The 20479-nt window shown below is 37.9% G+C and overlaps 1 protein-coding gene across 2 annotated transcripts in view; it reads left to right on the top strand.

Moving 5' to 3' along the window:
* The window catches only part of SLC15A2 (solute carrier family 15 member 2), a gene marked incomplete at its 3' end in the record, with an annotated part of 35187 nt that extends 21576 nt beyond the window's left edge, over positions 1-13611 (top strand). For both annotated transcript variants that reach the window (XM_082655232.1, XM_082655231.1), the window contains 11 exons: positions 218-250; positions 977-1065; positions 2184-2265; positions 2837-2971; positions 3911-4075; positions 4229-4275; positions 5886-5996; positions 6668-6764; positions 12293-12439; positions 13001-13105; positions 13435-13611. In XM_082655232.1, coding sequence (XP_082511358.1) covers positions 218-250; positions 977-1065; positions 2184-2265; positions 2837-2971; positions 3911-4075; positions 4229-4275; positions 5886-5996; positions 6668-6764; positions 12293-12439; positions 13001-13105; positions 13435-13611 — 1188 coding nt within the window. The remainder of the gene's footprint in view (positions 1-217; positions 251-976; positions 1066-2183; positions 2266-2836; positions 2972-3910; positions 4076-4228; positions 4276-5885; positions 5997-6667; positions 6765-12292; positions 12440-13000; positions 13106-13434) is intronic.
* Positions 13612-20479: the final 6868 nt, after the last annotated feature.

The following is a 20479-nucleotide window of genomic DNA, read 5'->3' as shown; positions in this document are numbered from 1 at the left end:
AGTCTCTTTCGCCCCCCACGCCCCCCACGCCCCCCACCCCCACCCCCCCAACCCCCCCACCCCCGGCATACCCTTACAAGGATAATAGTGATCCTGAACCAAAGACCTGATAGATTTTACCTTAAGCTTCTCACCTGCTAATTAGCAAGATGGTTGATCTAGGCTTTTTTTTTGTCTTTAGGCCACCATCTTAATGTGATTTGTTATCATGTTTCAGGGGTTTTTTGTGCTTCAGCCTGACCAGATGCAGGTAGGAGACTTCTCTATAGTCCCGGGTACTTATTTCTTTCCTCATCTACACCATTACCTATAGTAGTAGGATTACCAACCATAATTTGATGTTTTTTTCCTTGTATGCTGAGGAGAGCTAAACATAGGAATGAAAATATTCTCTTTAAGCCCCACACTTCTCTTTCACATCCTCTGTTTAGTAAGTAGCTCCTGATCAACTCCAGGGAGACTGAGTTTTGAGCTCACAGGGAAAGTATAAGCACTGGATTTTTTTCCATGTCAAGTATCATGGAAATATTGTCAAAGAAAGTATAAGGCTTTGTTGTGTGAGCAACAAAATCAGAATCTCTGTTTATTGGTGACTCCCAGGTATCTTTTTAAACTCTTGTTCAACAATCCCCAATTCTTCCTTCTCTCATTCCTTTCTCCTGGCCATGACATTTTTCCCTTGGCTGTGGTGCTGAAGAAGATAAGTGAAAATGGGAGGGGAAAGCTCCCAGTTGATTGACAGAAAAACAGGTTCAGAGTGAAACTGGTTCCTTGGGATATTTGGAAGATAATGTGCTATGCAGGGGAAATAGAGTCTTGGGTGTAAAGAGACTGAAGGATGTGGAATCATTCTGTACATAGTATGATGAAAGTGTGTTTGGATGTGAGAGAGAGTGCACACATGCAAATGAGAGCACATGCTCACACTCATGATAGAAGAACGTTGTAACTAATCCCTTTTACCATGGTGTTACAGGTACTAAATCCCTTTTTGGTTCTTATCTTCATCCCACTGTTTGACTTTATCATTTATCCTCTGGTCTCCAAGTGTGGCATTAACTTCACGTAAGTGCTCACTATGCCTATGTTGCTCCAAACTGACTCAACATTTGCCCAGTTTGATAAAGAGTCAATATCTTTTCTACTTAGTGATGATTTGTTTTGATTTATCATTTTTCTGCTTCTGTTTATCCATGTTAGATTAAATGCCTGTTAATACTGAAGAACGGGAATTAGATCTAATTAATTCTTATGATAGAGAGTCCAAGCCATTACTGCAGACTTACATATGTGATGTTGAAGAGTTAGGACTCTACTTCATGGGAAGTCAAAAAGTATGTGAGATTAGGCTCCTAAACCAACTTGTTGCTTTGTTCTTGAAAGTTGCCTCTTCAAAGAAGTCCAAAGCCTTTGAGGATAACTAATCCCTTTAAATCTTCCACTGTCCCTATGAAACAAATGGGGGACCTCATAAGAGTGGGGATAGAATTGTCCCTAATTACTGCTTTCCCCCCCTTCTAAATAGAAGTGTTATTTTTTGTAAAGTTTGACAGAGGAGGGTGTTAAGTTTTCTCTAATTTCTGATTTAATAGCAATTTCCTTTTGATAACCACTTACCATATTCAGATGACCTTTTGTCATTTACTCATTCATTGAGCAGTTTATTGAGTTCAGCACCAAGCGCTATGCAAATGTAAAAGCACAAATCTTGCTCTTAAGGAGTTTACTCTTTAGTAAGGAAGCTAGAAAATATGCAAGGTTAATTATTGCAACAAGGTGAAATTTGTTAAGTGCCCTAAGAAGGAAAGCAAAGTGCCAGGGAAATGCAGAGATGGAAGAGAGAGGCCAGGGTCAAGAAAGACTTCTGAAGGAGAGGAAAAGGAGGTAATAATGTATAGTGACTGGTATATGGTAAATGTTCAGTAAATCTGGCTATATTACTATTATTTTTGTTATTATGACATAATGGATAAAAAAATCATAAGCAAAGATAGAGGGAAAAATTTGGTGCATTACAGAGAACAATTCAGTATGACTCAAGTAAAAGTAGAAAGAAGGTTATATGAAGGGGAGGCAATACTTTGAAAAGTAATTGGGACCAAATTAGCTAAGCTTAGGGGGTTTAGATTTTATTCTTTAGAGTCTAGAGTTTAGCTATAATTGTCTCTTTCTTTCCCCTATAGATCACTTAGGAAAATGGCTGTTGGTATGATCCTAGCATGCCTGGCCTTTGCAGTTGCTGCTACTGTAGAGATAAAAATTAATGTGAGTACAATAAATCTTAAGCCATGAGAGCAGGACCATACCTATTTTGTTCACTTTTCTGACTTGTTCAATCTTGATTCCCTGGGCCCTAAGCACAGTACCTGTTTTAAAGAAGGTGCATAATAAGTGTTTGTGGTAAATGAGTAGATACAGGGGTAAAGCAGCAGTGCAAAATGAAGCCCACCTCCCACCTGAGTGATTCAGAGTATATTGTCAAGGAATTTCCAAACACCAGTATCCAAGATATATAACCATCTCTTAGATAGCTTACCAGACACTCAAATAACTTTTGGCAGGTTGAATAGCCACTATTAGGGAATGATGTATGAGGCCACGGCTGAGTCAAAAGGCATGGAGTTTGTTACCTGGCATCAGTGCTTGCTATATTGAGCTGGTGTTTCCCCCTCCAAACTGCCTTCAGAGTTTTCTAAGCCAAATGTTCTTTAGAGGTAGGAAACTGTGTCCTCCTGACTAGATGAGCTAGGCTGTCGAGAAAGGACTGAGGTATGTGTTTTCATGATATCTGAAGGGTTATTTGTTGGTAATTCTAACACGTGTTCTCTGTCCTAAGGAAATGGCCCCACCCCAACCAGATTCCCAAGAGATTTTCCTACAAGTCTTGAATCTGGCAGATAATGAGGTGAAGGTTACAGTGCTGGGAGATGAAAACAACTCTCTGTTGGCAGAGTCCATCAAATCCTTTCAGGTGACGTATGGACTTGAATGAATCAGAAACACATTCAGATTATGTGCAAAGGCAGCAGCATAATACAGTGGTGAAGAGCATGCACTTGGGGAGTCAAACTGCCCCAGTCCAATTCCTGGTTCTGCCATTCCCTAGCTATAAGACCCTGAGCAAGTTATTTGATCTCTAAGCCTCAGTTTTAGCATCTGTAAAATGGCAATAATTTTTATGTCATAAGCTGTTGTAAGGATAAATATTATATGTAAAGTGCTTAGCATAATGTCTGGGACATTGTAAGCTCTCAATAGGTTGTAATTTGTGTTATTATTTCAAACTGCCTTGTAACACACACCCTGTGGAAGAGTTTGGCTTGCATATTTTCACGACTATATTATATATATTCTGAAATATTCATTTAAAAATATTTTTTAAACAATAAAAGTAATATACATTTATTGTAGAAAATTGGGGAGTATGTCAAAAGATATAAAAACCACCTATAAATCTATCACACGGAGATAATCATAGTTAGCATTTTTGTATAAATGAATAAATAAATTTTTAAAAAGTGTTGAAATACTATATGCTGTATTGACCTTGATTTTTTCTTAACATTAACCATCATAAGCATTTTCCCATGCCCTTAGGTAAACTTTGAGAATGTGATTTTAATGGATACATAATATTCTATTCTGTGGATATAACATGACTTAGTAAAGTATTTCCTTATAGGTATTTAATTTTTTTTGTTATTATACATAATTCTATAATGAACATCCGTACTCATAAATCTTTATTCAAACCTCTAATTACTCCTATGGTATATTTCTAGAAATGGAATTACTAGGTTAAAGGGTAATGTTGAAAGTATCTAATGAGGTCACCTGCCCTGGGTTACTATGAGATTGTGATGTCCAAGATGGGGTAGAAGGTGAGTGTGACAGGCTCTTCATTCTATAGAAAATGCCACACTATTCCAAACTCCACCTGAAGACAAAAAGCCAGAATTTCCACTTCCAACTGAAATATCACAATTTGTCTGTCTACACTGAGCATTCTGTGGAGGAGAAAAAATGGTACACTCTGATCATTCGAGAAGATGGGAAAAGTATTTCTAGCATGATGGTAAGTTGAGGAATGGCCTAGTTTCCAAATTATCTTAGAGTACAATGACTGGGCTCATCAATATCTTACCAAGGATATGAATGATGATCAAAGTTTCTTATTATCAGTTCCCTCTTGTCAGCTGTAACTGATGTTTACTTCCCTCTATTGTAGGTAAAGGATGAAGAAAACAAAACAACCAATGGGATGACAGCCATGAGGTTTGGATGCCAAGGAGACCCAGGCCTCTCTGTTCTCTTGAATCTTGGGTCTCTTCTGATCTGTGGGGCTTCACATGAAGAGACTTCACATTCTACTTGTCTTGTACAGGGATTCTCTTCCTAGAATGTCAAGAGAATTAGTGTCAGAAGGCATTTCCCAGGGCAGTGAGAAGCACAGATTCAAAACCAAGTCTTTTGGCTTGCTTTCTCATGTGGTATTCAAAGATGACCCTGTATTTATGTACGCCCCCTGTGCTCTGCAACATAAATCTCTTCTGCTGAATTTTATCCACTTATCTTGCTCTTAGGAAAATAACTGAATTCTTTCCTCTCGGTGATCACCAGAGAGAAATTTAGAAGTAAGCAAATAATCCTCCCTTTGTTATTGGTAGTTGAATATCTTTTATAGTTACTGTGTTTTTTAAGTAAAATTTAAAATAAACCTATAGAGGCCTCATGGTTTAGTAAAGGCAACACACTTGAAGTCAAAAGACTTGGTTTTGAATCTAGATAAGGCTGAAGGTCTTGTTAGACAGTCTGGGACATTTACAGAAATGGAGCCTTGAAGGGGTCACCTGCTCACTGGGGCAGGAATCTGACATGAAATAGACAGATGCATGTGCCTATGGCCATCAAGATTAGATGGTTGCTGTTGAGAATAGCATTTTAGAGGAGAGCTTTCAATAAAAAGTTTGAATTTCACTGAAGGGTGGAACAGTCATAATAATCTACTTTTGCATATGCAGCTTCAGAAAAAGTAAACAGATCAAAAATAAGTAAGACAACAATGAGGATAGGACTTCCCTGGGTCAGAGGGCAATGGGAACCTCCAGGAAGGATGAAAGGGAGCAATTTCTAGGTTAGTGCAGGATGATTGAATGTCCAGAAATCAATATCAAGGATTTTAGAGGGAACTGCCCTTCTAATCCCATGGGCCAGGGACCAACGCAAATGCTACCAAAAACCTAAACTGAGGGAGCAATTTAGCGGCCCGGGTTCAAAAGACTAGAAAGATGGTTCTGGAAGAGTCCAGGGTTATCTGCAGACCCAAAACAATGATAGCTCAACCTACTGTGGGCTGGGAGTCTTGAGTTTTGCATAAGTCAAATCAGACTTCATTTGTAAGAGGATAAAGTGTCAGTTTTATATAAATACTGGTACGTATTTATACATATACATATATATATATACACACACACACACACACACACACACACACATAATTATTTTTCTTAGTGGAGTCTCAGTTGATGAATTACACCATTAGAAGACGGAAAGAAATTAGGTGCACCTAAGGTAGGTTAGTAAGGAGACTCGGACTGCCATGGGTGATCACAATAGTGTCATCCCAGCTGAAATCAGGTGAGAGTATGGCAGATAAAAAGCTAATACCTGAGGAAAGAAAAAGTTAGGGACAGCTAAGACTACTGATTGCTTCTTACATGTGAGTTCATTTATTCACGCAGTTAACAATATACATCACGTACCTTTTATGTGCCAGCCACTATTCTAGGCACTAGGCATATAGCAGTAAACAAAACAGAAAAGGCCCCTGCCCTTTTATCAGGTGGGAGAGTCTGTCTGATCTGTAACAATGTCTCTACCCTTAGGTTTGTTAACACTTTGCATGAAGAGATCAACATCTCCCTGGGTACAGATACCTCCCTCAGTGTTGAAGAAGACTATGGTGTGTCTGCTTACAGAACTGTGCAAAGAGGAGAGTAAGAGCATTACCCTTGTAATTTTACTTTTATCAACAACTGTTTTTTAAATGCTTTCTTTGCATATAGGTGGGAGGATTAGGTATATCTCAGCTAATTTTAAATATACACAGATTCCTGCTCTCTTTCGACCTTTGCCTGCTTCCCTCAGTCTCACCTTTTTCTGCATAGATATATTGAGACCATGCTTGTTGTAAAGGCCATACTGTATAGTCAACAAGGCCATCTCTGGGAGGTTTGCCAGTTTATTACTGGCTCCCACTCCTACCCTTTGGTAACTCCTATTAACACCTCGTTCGAGCTTATCCTTTCAGGTTCACTGTTTTATGCTGTTCCACTAATTCATAAGACTTAGAAGAGAAAAATTCTTAAAATTTAGATGAGAAGACTTAGAGTCTGAAGTTCACCAAAGAAGACAATTTGTGCCTTCTGCATTCAGGTTTAAGGTTTAAAAAAAAAATTAGCCAACAGACAATGAAAAGCTCAGATCAGGGGTAGAAAAACCCTGGCATGAAAATAATTCAGTCTGAGACTCCTCTCCTCAAAGAGAAATGGTAGCTTTGCTGATTGATTCACCATCAGTAGAGAGATGAAATCACTCTTTCCTCCAGAGATGGGAATGCTTTTCTAAACTGTAATGTCTATTCTAACCTAAAATTGTCCTGTTCCAGATATTCTGCGGTGCCTTGTAGAACAAAAAATGAGGAATTTTCACTGAATTTGGGTCTACTAGACTTTGGTGCAGCTTATCTGTTTGTTATTACTAATGTAAGTAGCTCCTGGCCACCCTTACTCTCTCCTTCCATATATCTGTATCTATATTTATGTCTAGATAACTATATCATATCTCTATATATAAATCTATATCTATCTGAATCTGTATCTGTCCTGGGACCCAGATAAGACTCTGTGGCAAGACAGCATCACATACTTATTTCTAGTGAAAGGTGATAGTTTCTATAATGACTTTAGAAAACCTACTAAGGTCTCCATGAGAACTTAAAAGAGATAACATTGGCAACAGGCACAGGGTCTTGGGGAATGGTAGACATAATTTATCTTGAGTCATTGCTATGAGGTGACATGGTTTGCTGCAGTCTCATTATGGCCCCAAGAAAACAAAAATTGTTTAGGTCTTCTTGACTGACTCCACATGTGGGTCTCCTAGCTCCTTGGAAACTGATCTGCTAGCATATCACAGTCTGAAATACCAAGACTGGTAACAAATGTCAGTCTCTACACAAAGTTTGGGGGATGAATTAACTGTGCTCCATCAAAAGCAATTGTCTCAGCACTCAGGACATGACACCTCTGAATTTTAATTCTGATGTGAATCTTGCTTCTAATTTTATTTCATTACTTTTTTTTTTTTTTTTTTTTTTTGCGGTACGCGGGCCTCTCACTGCTGTGGCCTCTCCCGTTGCGGAGCACAGGCTCCAGACGCGCAGGCTCAGTGGCCATGGCTCACGGGCCCAGCCGCTCCGCGGTATGTGGGATCTTCCAGGACCGGGGCACGAACCCGTGTCTCCTGCATTGGCAGGCGGACTCTTAACCACTGTGCCACCAGGGAAGCCCTATTTCATTACTTTTGACATTGTATTAAATATAAAAAGAAGACAGTGAATAAGGAAAAGATGGAAAATTTCTAGAAGTGTGATGAGAATAATCTGTAAAGTTTTTTTATTTTAATTAATTAGCATGATATCTTTAGTATGCCATTTTTTATTACAGCTTTATTAAGATATAAGTCATATACCATACAGTTCACCCACTTAAAGTGTATAATGGTTTTCAATGCATTAACATATTCAATATATATTGTATATTCAATACATATATAGAATATATTTTCAATAATATATGTTCAATGGTTTTTAATAAATTCACAGAGTTGTGTAATTTTAGAACATTTTCATCATTCCAAAAAGAAGCCCCATATTCATTAGCAGTTACTCACTATTCCCTCCCATACCCTCTAGCACTAGCAACCACTTGTTTACTTTCAGTCTCTATAAATTTGCCTATTCTGCCTATTTCGTATAAATGGAATGATATAACATGTGGCCTTTTGTGTCTGGATTCTTTCATTTAGCATATTTTTTAAGGTTCATTCATATAGCATACATCAGTACTTCATTTCTTTTTATTGCCCAATAATATTCCATTGTATAGGTATAACACATTTTATGCATATATTCATCAGTCGATGAACATTTGGTTGTTTTCACCTTCTGACTAACGTAAATAATGTTGTTATGAACATTCATGTACAAGTTTTTGTGTGGACATATATTTTCACTTCTCTTGGGTGGAGTTGTTGGGTCACATGGTAACTCTATGTTTAACCATTTGAGGAACTGCTAGACTTTTTCAAAGTGAACGTACATTTAACATTCCCACCAATAAAAGGTGGCAATTTTTCTACATCTTTGCCAACACTTGTTTTTCTATCTTCTTAATTATAGCCATCCTAGTAGGTATGAAATGGTATTTCATTGTGGTTTTTATTTATATTTTCCTGATGACTAATGATGTTGAGCACCTTTTTATGTACTTTTTGGCCATTTGTAATCTGCTTTGGAGAAATGTCTATTCAAATTCTTTGCCCAATTTCTAATTGGGTTGTGTTGAGTTGTAAGCATTCCTTATATATTTTGAACATAAGTCCATTATCAGATATACGATTTGCAAATATTTCCTCCCATTCAATAGGTTGTCTTTTTAACTTCCTTAATGGTGTCCACTGAAGTACAAACATTTTTAATCTTTATGATGTTCAATTTATCAATTTTTTTCTTTGGTTGCTTGTGCTTTTGGTGTTACATCTAAGAAACCATTGCCAAATCCAGTGTCATGAGGATTTATGCCCATTATTTTCCTTTAAGAGTTTTATAGTTTTGCCTCTTATATTTAGGTGTTTAATCCATTTTGAGTTCATTTTTGTATATGATGTGAGCTTGGGGCTTAACTGCATTCTTTTGTATGTGAATATCCAGTTGTGCCAGCACAATTTGTTGAAGACTCATCTTTTCCCGTTAAATGGTCTTGACATTCTTGTCAAAAGTCAATTGACCAGAAATGTGAGGGCTTATTTCTGGATTCTTAGTTCTATTCTATTGATCTATATATTTATTCTTGTGCCAGTACAATAATCTCTTGACTACTGTTATTTTGTAGTAAATTTCAAAATCAGTAAGTATATGAGTTTTTCAACTTAGTTCTTCCCTTTAAAGATTGGTTTGGCTATTATGGGTTCCATGAATTTTCATATGAATTTTAGGATCAGAAGCCAGCTGGGATTTTTGAGAGGGATTGCACTGAATCTGTAGGTGATTTTGAGGAGTTTTGCTATCTTAACAATATTGTCTCCTGGTCAGTGAACATGAGATGTTTTTCCATTTATTTAGGTCTTCTTTAAGACCTAAATTTTTCAACAATATTTTATAGTTTTTAGAGTATAGGTTTTACATTTATTTTGTTAAATTTGTTCCTAAGTATTTTATTCTTTATTTTGCTGTTGCTAATGTAATCATTTTCCTAATTTCATTTTTAGATTGTTCATTGCAAATATGTAGAAATACAATTGATATTGATCTTGTGTCCTGCAACCTTACTGAACTCATTTGATAGTTTTAATAGTTTTTTAGTGGATCCCTTAGGACTTTCTACATACAAGATCCTGTCATCTGCATAAAGAAGCTTTACTTCTTTCTTTTCAGTGTGGATGACTTTTATTTCTTTTTCTTGACTAATGCTCTTGCTTGAAACTCCAATACAGTATTGAATAGAAGTGGTGAGAGTAGACATCCTCTTAGGGGGAAAGCATTCAGTCTTTTATCACTAAGTATGTTAGCTGTGGGGTTTTCATAGGTATTTATCAGGTATCAGGTTAAGTTCCCTTCTATTCCTAGTTTGTTGTGGGTTTTGTTTGTTTTTTACTATGAAGGGGGGAGGTTGAATTTTGTCAAATGCTTTTTCTGTGTCTATTAAGATAATCATATGGTTTTCTATTGATATGGTATATTATATTAATTGATTTTCTGATGTTAAACCGACCTAGCTGTATTAGTTTTCTAGGGCTGCTGTAACAAAGTACCACAAGCTGAGTGGCTTTATCAACAGAAATTTATTTCCTTATAGTCATAAAGGCTAGAAGTACAAGATCAAGGTGTTGGTAGAGCTGGTTCCTTCTGAGAGCTGTGAGAAAGAATCTGTTTCAGGGCTTCCCAGGTGGCGCACTGGTTGAGAGTCCGCCTGCTGATGCAGGGGACGCAGGTTCGTGCCCCAGTCTGGGAGGATCCTGCATGCCGCGGAGTGGCTGGGCTCGTGGGCCCGTGGGCCGTGGCTGCTGGGCCTGCGCGTCCAGAGCCTGTGCTCCGCAATGGGAGAGGCCGCGACAGTGAGAGGCCCGTGAACCAAAAAAAAAAAAAAGAATCTGTTTCATTTAGCTTCCTTTAGCTTCTAGTGGTTTTCTGGCAGTATTTGGTGTTTCTTGTTATGTAAAAGAATCACTCCAGTCTCTGCCTTCATCTTCTCATGGAGTTCTCCCTGTATGTTTGTCTATGTTCAAATTTCTCTTATGAGGACACCAGTCACACTAGATTAGAGCCCACCCTAGTGACCTCATTTTAACTTGACTAATTCTATCTGTAACAACCCTATTTCTAAATAAGGTCACATTCTCAGGTACTAGGGGTTAGGACTTCAACATATGAGTTTTAGGGGGACACAACTCAACCCATAACACTTGCATTCCTGGTGTTTTCCTTCTGTCTCTCATATACTGCTCAAGATAGAGGCTATATATATTGTTTCTGAATGCCAGGATAATAAGCATCTAGAGTACAGATCATATATTAGAGACCTAAGGGCCCAGTTCCTCACGTAGTCCTGTTTTGTTTGGTCTGTACAGTCTTGACAAAAATAAAAATAATTATTATTAATTGACAATATTTAAAATTCAAGTGATTTTACCTAAGAAACTGTATTCCTTATATTTCTTAAAAACAAAATCAGAAGATTCTATAACAGGTATTACCATGTCAGTTGGCTGGTGCTATACTGGCTGTACACTTTAGATGGGGTTGGGCTGTCCAGTTCACCATAGTCCCTATCATTCCCATTCAGCCTGCTTTGTTTAGTTAATTACCTGCCTGTGGGTATTTGAGAATGTGACCTTGATTTACGAGCTTAGGTCACAGTCTTCTCTTAGGCTAAGAAAACCCAAATATATGCCTAGGTATTGTTCACAATACCAACTAAAACAACATTTGCCTTACTACATTTCGAACGCAATGGCTTTTGACTCAGAGAATCAAGGGCATTTGGACATCAAAGACTTTTGATTTCAGGGACTTTTGACCTATATGTTTTAGCTCTGCTATTTTTATCTCATGATATATCCAGATATTACACCGGCTATTTAATAACACTTACTACCTAATAACTGGGTTTTACTCCAACAAAAATACATAATTCCAAAAATTTAATTCCATTATTGTAAGAAATATTAGTAAATATAATCTATATAAAATAAAACCAACTACAGCTAAAAACCTGCATGTAATAAAAGTAATTTTAGATGAAAAAAGAATTGTAGAATCATGTATATTGGTAACATTAATAACAAAAAGTTGACCCTGAAAAGATTTCTTTTTGACCAAAATTTCACAGAAGAATTGCATCTTTTTGACAAAATTTGAATGTGTAAGATTTGAGTTCAAAAATAATGGCTAATAAATAGAATTCAACATAGCAAGTGGTATTTGATATGGATTTTAAAACATTGATCAAGAAAATCTTCAATGTGAGGGTTACCAAGAAAATAACTCATTTTGATAAAAGTAATTTTAGTAAAATAGATATTTAAATGGAAAATGTTAGAAATAGTTTAACTGTATTTACATAGAAAATTTAACAAGGAGTTAAACTTTTCTTAAGTACATGCTTTTCTGAAAATTCATTGTGTTTGTATAATTCAGATGCCATTTTACATTTAAAATGTTGGCCAGGATCAAAATACCCAGTAGGTCAAAATGGTGGGAATCTAAAGTACAGTATCAAAATAGTCTACCATTTAAGGGCTCTGCAGTAATGGTATTTGATTGACTGAAGTCAGGCAAGTGAGTTCAGTGTTACTGAAAGGAATTTCAAAAAACTGAAATTGTGTAGAAATTGCTTGGTAGCACAAGGATGAAAGTACAATGAGGGGACGGATATAAGACCATAAAATGTTTTAGGCCAGGAATGTTTACTTGAGACTCCTGACAAGCCCATTTCTTCTTTCCCTCACTAAGAGCACCAGTCAGGGTCCTCAGGCCTGGAAGATGGAATATATCCCAGCCAACAAAATGTCCATCGCATGGCAGCTACCACAATATGCCCTTGTTACAGCTGGGGAGGTCATGTTCTCTGTCACAGGACTTGAGTTTTCTTATTCTCAGGTAGGTTTTTGCAAGTGGAAGGTGGAGGTGGAGCTGTTGCTCAGAGGGTGGAGTTTTAATCCTGGCACTGCCTTAATTAGGTATGTGACCCTGGCCAAGGCCTCCATATTTTTTGGCCTTAGATTCCTTATGGTCCTGAACAGAGTATCAACTTGACTCCTAGGGTAATGGCAGGCTGCATCCCTATGCTGTTTGGAATCCAGAAAAGGATACTTAAATACTAAGAATAAGGGCTACGGAATCAAACTGCCCACATTCAGATTTTGGCTGCACACCTAATGTGTAACCTTGAGCAAGTGTACCTCTCTAATGCTATTTTTCTTTATGTATAAAATAATAGTAATAGAACTTATCCCTTAGGGTTGTAATGAAGATTATGATATAATGAATTAAAATATTCAGTTAAGAGCTCCATCGTATTGTTACTCTGAACATTATTACCATCAGTGATAGCTGAACTTAGTAGGGGAAGTTTTTGTGGGAGAAGTTTTCTGGTTAGATGCATGGGGCATGAGGGTGGTGTAGGGAGTTTGTTTACTAACAAATTTGTGTCCTCTCTAGGCTCCCTCTAGCATGAAGTCTGTACTCCAGGCAGCCTGGTTGTTGACAGTTGCAGTTGGGAACATCATCGTGCTTATTGTGGCACAGTTCAGCAGCCTGGTACAGGTATGGACCTAAGGGAAGCAGGAGCACGTGTCTATCCAACTTCCTCTGCTCTCTCTTCCCCCTCCCCTCTGTCTCCCACATTCCCCACTCAGCCCTCTGATTTGAGATGGATTAGATACCCACAGACTTTGCCAGAAAAATAGACATGTAAGTGGCAATAATGACTACCATAGGCCCATGCAAGGAGAGGCCAGTGAGCCCTGTCTTCTGCCAAAGCTCTTCCTAAACAGGTGACCCTGGGTAAATCTGCTCCCCAGTCCTCATCCTATAAAGATCCCTTTAGTTTCAGGTTCTCCATATTCTTCTCTTATATGTATTTCTTCCTGCAGTGGGCCGAATTCATTTTGTTTTCCTGCCTCCTGCTGGTGGTCTGCCTGATCTTCTCCATCATGGGCCACTACTATGTTCCTATAAAGCTAGAGGATATTCAGGGGTCAGCAGATAAGCAGATTCCCCAAATCCAAGGAAACATGATCAACCTGGAGACCAAGAAGACAAAGCTCTAATGACTCCCTGGACTCTGCCCAGACCCCAATTCCTGACTCTGATCTTGGCCATCACCATCTTTAAGCATTTCTCACTCCGACTTGATTAGAAGAGAGAAGTAGTATCATATCTGAGCTAATCTCCTCTATTTTTCTCCCATGATAGAGGCAGTTCTAGGACTGGGTTTTTCAGTACATTATAACAAGTCCCCTGAGACTCTATGTCTTCCCATCTCTCAGTGAACTCGGTAAACCTTGTGTAGTGTTGCTGAAGCTGGCCTGCTACCTCCAAATGGCCATGAAAAACACAAATGTAAAATTGAGGTTAGTCTCTGTGGTTATCAAAGTTATGTAGGAATTGTTTTACCTGCCATTTAGAACTGATGACCCCACTTTTTGAAGTGCTGATTTAGAGGCAAAATTGCAGAATAACAGAGAAATGGTATTTCAAGTTTCTTCATTAGCAGTGTAATTGTACTGTGTACAAGGACCTCAAGAATTGGTATGTCTGGTGTGATCTGGTCCAGGGCCTGGCTTCTCAGGTATCCAGATTTGATAAGACCGTAGTTAATTTTTCAGTACAGAGAGTAGGAAACAAAATGACATTTTATTAACACATAGGAGAAGATATATCTTTCTGATGATTACAGTATTTTATCCACTAACCCAAATCCCCTTTCTCAGTACTGATAGATATTTGGAAACCAAATTAAAGATAGTAAACATGGCTCTGGAAAAGAGAACAAGTATAAATTGCAGAAGTCCTGATGAGCCATTTCTTCTACAGTGTACATTCTTCTTAGGGACTACAATGTTTCAGCCCTAGAGTACGCCCTCCTGTGGACAGCTGTGTAGACACTAATTATAATTTTCCACCCCTGCCTTTTCAATGTTGTTGGGCCAGCTTTGTCTTATTATTACATCATCTTGCTTATTGCAACAAGTATTTAATAACAACAGTATTTTTATGAACATAACTTCCTTTTTTATTAGTACTTCCTTCGGCCTCAAAGTAGTGGATCTGTTTTGATAATTTTTCCTGTTTTACTTTTCCCAAAATTTTTAAATGCCATTTCTTCATTTAGGCCTAGATTTTCCTGTTTATTAAAAAAAAAAGTTATATTAATACTCTAGGTTTGAGCTTCTAAAATGGCAGTGCTCCATGGGGGACATGGTCCCATATCAGGATTCTAACAAAATGTGGGGGTTGAGGGAAGGAGTGGTAGAACATGACAGGTTTTTGTTTGTTGCTGTGTTGGCGAAAGAAGTTGAGAAATATTACCTTGCACACAATGAATGAATCAGTGGACAGACATGGGAATATCATGACTCTACAGTGTATTGCTGGGGGAAAAGTTCAGAACAGTTGGCCTAGAGAGCCTCATTTCCATTGGTTTTGCTCCATTATTCTCATCTAGAACTGTGTTGAGTCAGTCTCACGTTATAAACGTAACAAGGAAAGTTGCTTAAGTTTCCCAAGCTTTAATACTCTAGTCTTAGTTACCAAGTTTTCCGAAGTACCGAAGTGACAGCAACACCATCCAGTTTCCACAGATATCTTAATGTGAACCTGACTGTGCTTCTTCAGAAGATTCTCTGTTCATTTTTGAGCAGCTTTAACTCAATCTGTTCTATGAAATATTGTTTCAAGAGATAGTAACAGTGCTCTGTGAATAAAAGTTTTTATGGATAAATAACTTTTGGAAATGAAGCATATATATCTTCTTAACATTTGCATATTAAGGATTCTGAGATATCCTTCAGTAAAGACACAAGACACTTTGTTTAGTTTCACATGGTATAGTGTTCTGCAGAACACTGACTTGGGAAAAGCTGGCAGGAAATTCTTCCTTATGTTGAACTGAAAGCTTTCTCTTTGGAACCTCCTACCATTGGTTCTTTCCTTTATGGCTAACAAGAATAAGCATAAACCTCTCTTTTATGCAGCAGAATTTCTGCTATTTGGAGAGAATTTTCATGTTGCCTCCCCAGTCATCAAGTAAGTATTCATCAAGCTAAAGATTCTCAGTTTTTTTTCATGGCTCTTCACAAGGCGTAGTCCAGTCCTTTCACAACTGTTTTTCCACTTCTGAAAAATATCCTTTCCCTGAAATGTAACAGTGGGTCAGAATCCCTCTTAATATGTGATATCTGAAGCCAAATATGTATGACATTCCAGAATTGGTTGGACCAGAAGAACTACAACCTGCTTTTCTCCAAACAATACACTTCTGTTAATGTAGCCTTAGGTAACATTAGATGTTTTTGGCAACTGCATCACAATGTAGGCTTACATTTTAATCACATGGCTGGTTAAAACCTCAATATTTTTAAGAGAGTTATTTTTTTATTCAAATACATCTTTGAGTTTCACTATATGCCATTCATTGAGTTAGGTGTTGGAAAAACAAAGATGAGTAATCTGCTATACCTGTGTGCAAGGTTACCTCACTTATCTTGACTAGCTGTCAAGATTTTAGAGAGTACACAGGGCTTGAGGAAGTAATGGAATACTGAGGAAGAGCAAGAAGGACAGTATGACAGGACTGGAGTGAGTAAGGTGTAAAGAGGTAGAGGATGCAGTCCCAGGAAGCTAGGGACCAGATTATGTGGGGCCTGTGGCCATGATAAAACATTTTGATGTTATTCTAAGTGAGATGTGAAACCGTTGGAGGTTTAGAACATGGGGATGACATAATCTGACATTCTCTAAGATCAATTTGGCTGCTAAGTAGAGAATTGTCTGTAAGCAGGAAGGAATGGAAGCAGGGAGTCCAATTAGTAGATATTTATAATAGTCCAGGTAAAACATGATTGTTATTTGGCCAAGGTGGTAGCAGTGGAGGTGGGGAGAAATGGCTTGACTTGGAATAAATTAAATTATCTTTAAGGTAGGACTGACATGAATTGAATATGGTTTGCATATATGATTTGAAAGAAAGAAATCAGTGCTGACTCTTAGATTTGAAGGCTCGAGTAATGAGGATGAATGATGGTGCAATTTTCTGAGAGTAGGGAAGACTAGGGCAAGAATAGATTTGGGGTGTAAAGTAACTAAGAGTTTTGTGCATGTTGAACTTCAGATGCCAATAAGGTATCCAGCTGGAGATGCTGAGCTGGCAGTTTTATGAGTCTGAAGTTCAGTTAAGAGCCTGGAGCTGGATATATAAACTTGAGAGTCATCAGCATATAAACGGTATTTAAAGGCGTGACACTGGAGCAGATATCCTAGGAAGTAAACGTATACAGAGAAGAGGTTCAAGGTGTAGTCCTGGGGTTTCCCAACATTAGAGATCTAGAAGAGGAGGATCCAGAACAGGTGATGAGAATGAGTGATTTATGAAGTAAGAGGAAAACCAGGAGAATGTGATTTAATTATACATTATTTATTACAATTAGATGAAACTAAAATGAAAAAAAAATCTTTGACCTAAAGGAAGCACATGTTCCTCTTAGGAAACCTGGGTTCTGGTAATTTCTATGTAAGTTTACCTGAATTCTTTTGCCTCCATGGTTTAATTCAATTTAATGGAACTTTTTTTTTTTAACCTGAGAGACATTATGTCAGAAGCTATGGGAGAAATAAATTGGAATAAATAGAGTCCCTACTCTTAAGGAGTTTGCAGTAGGAAGATAAGGCATGTACCTAAATAACTATCATGTAAATAAAAATTAGTGTAATAATTTTCATTTGTTTAGCATTTTACTTTTCACATGCATTATTTCAATCCTGTTTACTGAAGACAGAATGTCACCTATACCAAGGAAATTACAAAATGTTACAAAAATTCATAAGAAGGAGAGATTACTTCTGGCCATGGGAATTAGGGAAGGATTCATGGAGTAGATAGTGTATTAGGCTTGACCTTGAAGGTGACTAGAATTTGGACATGGAAGCAAGGGACAAGACAGCATTGCAGGTAGAGAGTCCCTCACAAGCAAAGGTGAAGAGGCAGGAATACAAAACACTGGGAAAATGATGAGTAGTCTGATTTGTGTGGAGTAGAGTGTGTGCAGAGTAGTAGTGGGAGATAAGGCTGGAGAAGTATATAACAATATGTTGGAGTCTTCCACATCCATAGACATAAACATTAACACCAATTCTTTGTCTCCTTTTTAATGCCAGTGATCTCCATTTTACTTTATCTAGGGTAACTCAGTCATTCTCAAACTCAACTATATCTTAATCTTAAACATACCTTGAAAGACTCTACCTCCAAAATCTCCAATTTTGAGATCTTCTATCCTTCTACAACTTTTCCTCCCCCTCTCTATTGAACTCATCGTTCATCTTCATTTTAACCTCCAATTGACACATCTCAGTTTTCTCATACTGCGTGCTAGTCTGGCCATGAAACTAGCTTGGACCTTATGGTCAGTTATTATAGCTCCACATTTTAATTATGCATTTGCTACCACCTCAGAATTTTTGGCCTTCTTCACCTTCCAACGTCTTTGCCAATCTCTTCTACCACTAGGCACATATATCCATTATTTCTATTCCTATTTTTGGATTGCCTGGGAGTGGAGGAAAAAGTCACAAGACTGATTATGTAGTTCCAAGTTCCACATCATTTACCCATTTTCCAAATTAGGAACTTAGGCATTTTCCATGATTCCTCCCTCTGCCACTTCACACATACTCAGTTGATCAACAAGTCTTGGAGATTCTACTTACTTAGTAGGCTTCGAATCTGTCCACTTCTCTCCTTTCCCACTGCTGCTTTACCAGTTAAAGCCACCATCATATCTGTAGATTATTACAACAGACTTTTTTTTTTTTTTTTTTTACTGTACACGGGCCTCTCAACAGTTGTGGCCTCTCCCGTTGCGGAGCACAGGCTCCGGACACGCAGGCTCAGCGGCCATGGCTCACGGGCCCAGCCGCTCCGCGGCATGTGGGATCTTCCCAGACCGGGGCACGAACCCGTGTCCCCTGCATCGGCAGGCAGACTCTCAACCACTGCGCCACCAGGGAAGCCCTACAACAGCCTTTTAAGTTTACTTTTCGGTCTCCAATTTTTCCTACATTACTAGCAATATGATCTTTCTTACAATGTAATTCATATTGCTTTATTGCTTAAAAGCACTTCATTGCTCCCTATTCAGTCTTAACTTCTAACTCCTCAACAAGGCCATCTGACCTTGTCCCTACCTACCTAACTAGTCTCATCCTGCCACTGGCCCTTGTCAAGTTGCACCCCCCCACACACACACACAGAGATCTGATGAGATCCTAATTGGGATTTTATCACATCTATAGGTCAGTCTGGGGAGAGTTGGCATCTTTGCCGTACTGAGCCTTCCCAACCTTGAATCGTTCTTTTTTAAATGTCATTCCTTTTACTTTCTTTGGGTTTAATTTGCTTTGCTCTTTCTAACTTCTTGATATAGATACTTGGGTCATTTATTATTTTTTTTTAATAATATACACATTTAGGATAATAGTATATAGATACTTGGATCATTTATTTTTCTTTTTTATAATATACACATTTAGGATAATAGTAGGGTTTTTTTAATAGTTTTTTTTAATAAGTTTATTTTATTTATTTATTTTTGGGTGTGTTGGGTCTTGTTGCTGCGCACGGGCTTTCTCTAGTTGAGGCGAGCAGGTGCTACTCTTTTTTTTTAAATCTTTTCCCACATTGAGCTGGTCTTTATTTGCATCTGTTCATTTATTCATTGCTTTATCCATTCAACACATTTTTTCTTTTTTTTTCTTTTAACATCTTTATTGGAGTATAATTGCTTTACAATGGTGTGTTAGTTTCTGTTTTATAACAAAATGGATCAGCTATACATATACATATATCCCCATATCTCCTCCTTCTTGCATCTCCCTCCCATCCTCACTATCCCACCCCTCTACGAGGGCACAAAGCACGGAGCTGATCTCCCTGTGCTATGTGGTTGCTTCCCACTAGCTATCTATTTTACATTTGTTAGTATATGTAAGTCCATGCCACTCTCTCACTTCATCCCAGCTTACCCTTCCCCCTCCCTGTGTCCTCAAGTCCATTCTCTATGTCTGCATCTTTATTCCTGTCCTGCCACTGGGTTCTTCAGAAACTTTTTTTTTTTAGATTCCATATATATATGTTAACATATCATATTTATTTTTCTCTTTCTGACTTATTTCAAAGTCTCTAGGTCCACCTACCTCACTACAAATAACTCAATTTCATTTCTTTTTATGGCTGAGTAACATTCCATTGTATATATGTGCCACATCTTCTTAATCCATTCATCTGTCGATGGACACTTAGTTTGCTTCCATGTCCTGGCTATTGTAAATAGAGCTGCAACGAACATTGTGGTACATGAATCTTTTTTTGAATTATGGTATTCTCAGGGTATATGCCCAGTAATGGGATTGCTGGGTCATATGGTAGTTCTATTTTTAGTTTTTTAAGGAACCTCCATACTGTTCTCCATAGTGGCTGTGTCAATTTACATTCCCAAAACAGTGCAGGAGGGTTCCCTTCTCTCCACACGCTCTCCAGCATTTATTGTTTGTAGATTTTTAAATGATGGCCATTCTGACTGGTGTGAGGTGATACCTCATTGTAGTTTTTATTTGCATTTCTCTAATGATTAGTGATGTTGAGCATCCTTTCATGTGCCTCTTGGCCATCTGCATGTCTTCTTTGGAGAAATGTCTATTTAGGTCTTCTGCCCATTTTTGGATTGGGTTGTTTGCTTTTTTGATATTGAGCTGCATGAGCTGCTTGTAAATTTTAGAGATTAATCCTTTGTCAGTTGCTTCATTTGCAAATATTTTCTCCCATTCTGAGGGTTGTCTTTTCGTCTTGTTTATGGTTTCCTTTGCTGTGCAAAAGCTTTTAAGTTTCATTTGTTTCATCACTCCCATTTGTTTGTTTGTTTT

This window comes from Grampus griseus, assembly GCF_964374135.1.
Source record: "Grampus griseus genome assembly, chromosome: 5".
In the NCBI taxonomy this organism is placed as follows: domain Eukaryota; kingdom Metazoa; phylum Chordata; class Mammalia; order Artiodactyla; family Delphinidae; genus Grampus; species Grampus griseus.
The sequence above is the reverse complement of the archived record's forward strand: the minus strand, read 5'-3'. Positions and strand labels throughout refer to the sequence as shown.